This window comes from Tachypleus tridentatus, chromosome 2 (genome assembly GCF_004210375.1).
Source record: "Tachypleus tridentatus isolate NWPU-2018 chromosome 2, ASM421037v1, whole genome shotgun sequence".
In the NCBI taxonomy this organism is placed as follows: domain Eukaryota; kingdom Metazoa; phylum Arthropoda; class Merostomata; order Xiphosura; family Limulidae; genus Tachypleus; species Tachypleus tridentatus.
The window spans coordinates 115,912,634-115,918,633 of NC_134826.1; the positions used below are offsets into that span (position 1 = coordinate 115,912,634).

At 30.0% G+C, this 6,000-nt stretch overlaps 1 protein-coding gene across 6 annotated transcripts in view; it reads right to left on the minus strand.

Annotated features, from left to right (window-relative positions):
- The window catches only part of LOC143244893 (angiopoietin-1 receptor-like), a 77,834-nt gene extending 72,745 nt beyond the window's left edge, over window positions 1–5,089 (minus strand). For 2 of the 6 annotated variants that reach the window (XM_076490371.1, XM_076490370.1), the window contains exons 1-3: window positions 4,615–4,900; window positions 1,158–1,244; window positions 752–867 (exon numbers count right to left, since the gene is read on the minus strand). In XM_076490371.1, coding sequence (XP_076346486.1) covers window positions 752–867; window positions 1,158–1,244; window positions 4,615–4,627 — 216 coding nt within the window. In that variant the 5' untranslated portion in view covers window positions 4,628–4,900. The other 4 variants (XM_076490372.1, XM_076490373.1, XM_076490369.1 and 1 more) reach the window with 4 other exon arrangements.
- Between the last annotated feature and the right edge of the window lie 911 nt (window positions 5,090–6,000).

The window sequence follows — 6,000 nt, forward strand, 5'->3', positions numbered from 1 at the left end:
TAGTCTCCTGTTTTTTTGGAAACTAAAAACATGTGGAAGTAAAATCCCCTAAACCATGTGAAGCAGGTTTTATTGCCTGTTGTATGAGGAGGTCTCATACCAGATAAATACTTGCTTGACATGGGACCACAAGGAGGTAGAAAGGAAACAAGCATGCAGGACAAGAGAGGAAGAGTAAGAAAAGGTTTAATTAATCCATCTGAAAAAGCTAAGTGAACTCAAACATCTTGATATAGATCTCAGATCTCATAAATTCCATCCAATATGTGAGGATAGGCCTGGTAAACTTAGCAGCTAAAATTTGTCATTATGACCAATAACATGTGCTTGTAACATTATAATTAGCTATGAGAATCAAGAAAAAAATTCCGAGTACTCAATACAGCTTAATCTCTGTGCTTGGAAAACAAAACATAGAAGATTTACATCTCCAACACAAAGTAAAAAAGGTGAATTAATAACTAATATATTTTGAAAAAAAAACCATGTTCAAACTTGTAAAAATGTCTGGTATGGGTAGAGAAAATTCTATGTAGCCATTTTAACTTGTATATTTTCTTCTACAAGTGGGTTTTCTCATCATCATGGATGCTCAAACTTATTTTTATGAAGAAAATTAACATAAATTTACCATATATATCTTAAATGAAATAAATATTAAAAATAAAGATTTAATGTTACATGCATGCAAAATTTACTGCACATCTTTGAATACCAGAGTTACAAATAAACTAAAAACTTTAAAACTCACCTCATATTTCTCAACAATGACATTAGGTAATGAAACAGGACTCCACTCAATTTCTATTCCCTTTTCATAACTTGAAATTACTTTGACATCTGCTGGACCTCTAAGTGTAAATATGGCTAAAAAAACAAAAGTTTTATGCATTTTTATTTATAATAACCATTTCTGAAACTGCACAATAGAAAAAACAAATTTTGTAACTTATTTTCAATAAAGTCCTAATAATAACATAGCCAAAAAGGAATACAAGAACTAGATTAGAAATGCATGAAGCACATATTCTTGATCATAAAGATTACATTGAATAACTAATACACCATTAAGAAATTTATGGAACTATGAATGAAAAAAGTATTGCTGCTTAATAATAAGGGCTATTTAGAAAGAAAAATGGTGATTAAATACTCACCTTTAAAATTACACAATATTGAAAGAACAAAAACTAGAAATATGGAATCAAGGTGCTCTGTCATTCTTACAAGTTTCTCACACAGACCTAAAATGGCAAAAACAAGCAGATGCTTTAAAAATAAAATAAAATTTCTCATCTATGAACATTGTCTTTCTATATTCCTATCCTATTTATGAATGTTTCAGAGAAAATTATTTTCAATATTTCACATAAAAAACACATTATGCTTTGAGCAAAAAACACTGTTCTATAAGAACTGTTTTTAACTTTACACTCCTTTGGTAACAATGTTAAGAACAAATATTTACAAAATCACAGGATCTGTAGATGAAATCTGGCTTTAATTCTAAGAAACTGATTTTTAATAATCAAAGTGGACAAAAATGCAAAAGTAATGATAAAAGTCAGTTTACAGATTGAGATAAATGCTACAAATACAGATCTGCTCTAGAAGGTTTCTTAGTTATTAAATTCAATGCTAGGATGAAAATTATCTAATATCAATGGGTTGTTAACATCTAAATTCAAGCATTTTGTTATTGTTAATGCAATTGATATAAAGTAATTTCTAATATCAATTCATTAAGCTGTAAGAAACCTTTACTTCTAATGTTTAAAATAACAGTACTTTTATTTATTTACTAAGTAAACTGTTACATCTTAATTATATGCTGATACACATACTACATTAGTAATACAGGTTCTTAATTAATATACTAGAATACACAAGTTATTTTCAGCAAAACCTTAACATTAGTTAAGTTAGGAATTATAAAATGCTTCTCAGTATATCAATGATAAAACTGCTAATTAATGTAAAGAAGTTTTGTTAAAACTTTACCAGTTTTTTCTAGCCACGAGCATCTAAAATGAGTTAATGCACCAAGTTAATAAAGTTTAAAAAAAACAACAACAACAAAGGTTCTTCAATAATATAAAAATACTATTTAGGTAGCTTTTCTTTTATATTTAAAAACCTCCTTTACTTTTTAAAAATATTTAGCAAAAATCTTTAGTTACTATAAGCTCAAAGTAATATAAATAGAAACCAACTACATAGTGTGGCTGAAGAAATGGATTTTGGCATAGTAGTGGTAAGCCATCCAAGACATTGAGGCAGTGTTCTGCTGCTAATAATTAATCTACAAGAATAGTACAGTATACTTATAGACATAATGAATACATGAAAAACAAAAAAAGAGGAGAGAGATAATTATCTGACTATACTAATCACTAGTTAGGATTCCTTTCAAATGCTATGTACATTTTTGGTCTCATTATCTGAAAGAGGACAGACTTACTGAAAGGCTACTAGGAAGAGTCTGGGGTGAAAGGGATATCATATAACAATACCTTTATCTTGTTGTAAAATTTCAAATTAAAAACATTTTCCCAAATATCATTTAATTTTCAAAGTTATTATTTGTACATTATGTTGATGTTGAGAGTCTGAATGTAAAAGTTGCACTTCAGATTTCTCAGTTAACTATGATATGGTCAGAAATGTTTGTCAATCAAATTCATTAACTCAAAGCTTGTAATGATAAAACCTTATCAGATTAGTATTACTACTAGTTTGCTCTTCAAACAATTAGTAGTGCTAGTATATTACTAGCAGAGCAGCTGACAACTAAAATAATATTATAACCATAAGCATAGTTTGCATAAGGTAATCAAAAACAAAGTTAAATACAGGTTAGTTCATATTTCATATCAATGTATAATATATTTAAATAAATAATGACTTACTGGACATTAAATTGTTAAAAAAAGTCAAAATTATTCACTAAGACTATCAAATAGGAAAATGTCAACATACCTTAGGGTAGAAAGGCATTCAACAAAATAGTTTCTATAATAATAAAATTACTAAACTTCAAATTCATTTTCTTTCACTTAGTTCACTATCAAGTTCTCTAAAATTTTAAATTTCACTTAATTTCTTAACTTCTATATTTACTAATGAAGATTTAAGCAATATTCCTCATCCTTAACAGTTGCTAAAGAAAAACATGATCAATGGAATGATAAGATTTCTGGTCCAGATAATTGCTCTAAGGAGGTTATGTATAAGATATGCAAGCCACTTGCTACTATATTTTGTATATCGTTAGTAGTAAAGTACATGCCAGAAAACTGAAAGTTGGTTAATGAGTTATATTACTCCTCTTTTCAAAGGTGCTTAAAATTATTCTCATACTTGTAAACTTATTAGTCTCTTAACACTAACGGAAAATTTTTAAAGTCTGATAAAGATGCTTTACAAGGTCATTTAACAACAAAGTTTACAACACTGTTGATGAGTCAACATGGTTTCATTGGGAAAACATCTTGCCTCACTAACACTTTGGCATTCTTTGAAGTGATTGGTGTTTATGCAGATAAGAGATTTATTGATTAAGTGGAGCTTCAGATTCAAAAGCATCTTACAAGATGTCACATAAAATGCTTCTTAGAAAAGTATCATTATCAGCATAGGCCATTCATTGGATCATTTGATAGAAATGTGGCTGGAGAGAAGAAAGGATTCTGATAATTTGGCACATGAATAATGGTACATGTTTTTAACTGTAATAAATGCAAAACAAAGGATACAGAATATCATAATTTGAATTACATTTATAATTTTGAAGAGAATAACATCAACAGTGTTATGGAAGAAAATGATCTTTATGTTCAGGCTGCTTAGTCTCATGAGGCATTGAAGCAGTTTACCATTGCTAGTGGCAAAGCAAACAGAATTTCACTTGCACATTGTATTTACAGAAATATTAAATACAAGTCTGTGTGTACACTAATGTTTGGGCCATATTTGGAGTACTCAATTCAGCCTTTTTTTAAGTTTCTTACCTCAAGAAGGGCATTTTATTGTTAGAAAAGATTCAGAAGAGGCTACTACTAAAATGATATCTGGGAAGAAAAGGTTGTCATATGAGGACAAGGAAGAAATCAAACGATTTTCTCTTAAAAGGAGAAGAGATAGTGGTAGATTAGACTGAGACGTTTGAAACCATTAAGAAAACTGAAAAAGCTGAAGCATCATCTTCTTTTTTTTTTTTTTGTACTTAATGGCGAGAATTACATCTCATGAAAAAGTGACACAAATACAAAGTTTATCAAGGTAGGAATCAGTTTCAGCCCAGACATTTTACTTTTTAACAGGGCAGTTAGCCTTTGGAACGTCACCCTTAGATGCAGTTGATGCAATAAATAAAGGAGTTCATGAGAATATTTTTTATATATGTAAATATATATTTAAATGATAAGTACAGGCTTTGATTGTTTTATAATTTAATATTTTTTAAGTTTAGTTTAATTAAAAAAATAAACGACCTAATATAAACAGACGAACTAACAGGTCTCTTTTTGTCCTTAAGTTATGTTATATTTTAGTTTTAATTTTTATATTTACTTAACAATACATTTGTTTAAAATGTTTCACTTAAATACTTACACAAACATAACATACGTTAGTACCTTCTCCATGTAACGCCTATTTTACATTTTATGTACACGAGAGACGCTAACGGTGAAACAAAATCAAACAAAGAGATTGCAGGTAGTTGAAGCGATTGTCTTCTTATAAGAAAGACAATTTTATATTAATAATTTTTCGTTTCAGTCAGTGATAACTTGTGATAATTTAAAAACAACTTATATTTTCCTTTAAAAATGCTGAAACTAAAAATAGTAGAACAGCATAAAAGAAATATGACTTATATGCAAATATTTTATGATTACATATAGATAGATATTTACATTGGTATCAAACGACCGGAAATCCAAATAACTAAACACATCCTCTACATTCTCTCTATAGAAAATCACTGTTCATAACTGATACAATTCTGACGCACAGCACTTATTCATTATCTCTATAAACTAGCAATGGTAAGTTTCAAATGCCAATAGAAATACACGCCATTTTTCTTATTAGTAGTATTTATGTTATAATTTTACATAGTGTTTAAACAACTATAATACAAATGAGACAAACAAATAAAAATTTGTTTGAAGTTAAACATAAACTACACAAAAGGCTATCTATACTCTGTCCTACCACGGGTATCGAAACCCGATTTCAAGCATTGACATACCGCAATATCATTGGGGGATAACCAATAAAAACTATGATGTGAGAAAATTTGTATTTTTGTATTTTGAATTTCGCACAAAGCTACTCGAGAGCTATCTGTGCTAGCCGTCCCTAATTTAGCAGTGTAAGACTAGAGGGAAGGCAGCTAGTCATCACCACCCACCGCCAACTCTTGGGCTACTCTTTTGACAACGAATAGTGGGATTGACCGTCTCATTATAACGCCCCCATAGCTGAAAGGGCGAGCATGTTTGGCGCGACGGGGATGCGAACCCACCACCCTCAGATTACGAGTCGTACGCCTTAACACGCTTGGCCATGCCGGGCCTCTGTGAGAAAATGAAATAAGAAATGCTATAAATATAGGTCTACAAGATACTCCTATATAGTAGTCAAAATAACATTTTGTTTGTTTTAGAACAAAGCCACAGTGAGCTGTTCAGGAGCGTACATAAAGTAATTGGCACCTGGAGCAGATCCTTCCTTTGCTCCCCCCCCCCAAAAAAAAATAATTTTAAAATTTAAACACACAGAAGAATATATTGTGTTTACAAGTACATTTTCAAATAGTGCAGTACTGTCATAACTTCATAAACAAATTGGAAATTACAAACATGCAGGACACTAAAAATTTAGTGAAGAGATAATAATGCATTTTATTTTATACAAAAAATACAGGAAATCCAGCCTCAACGCTCAACCTGTTCTTCAAAGGAAAATATAGATAATTCACAGCCTCTGCTT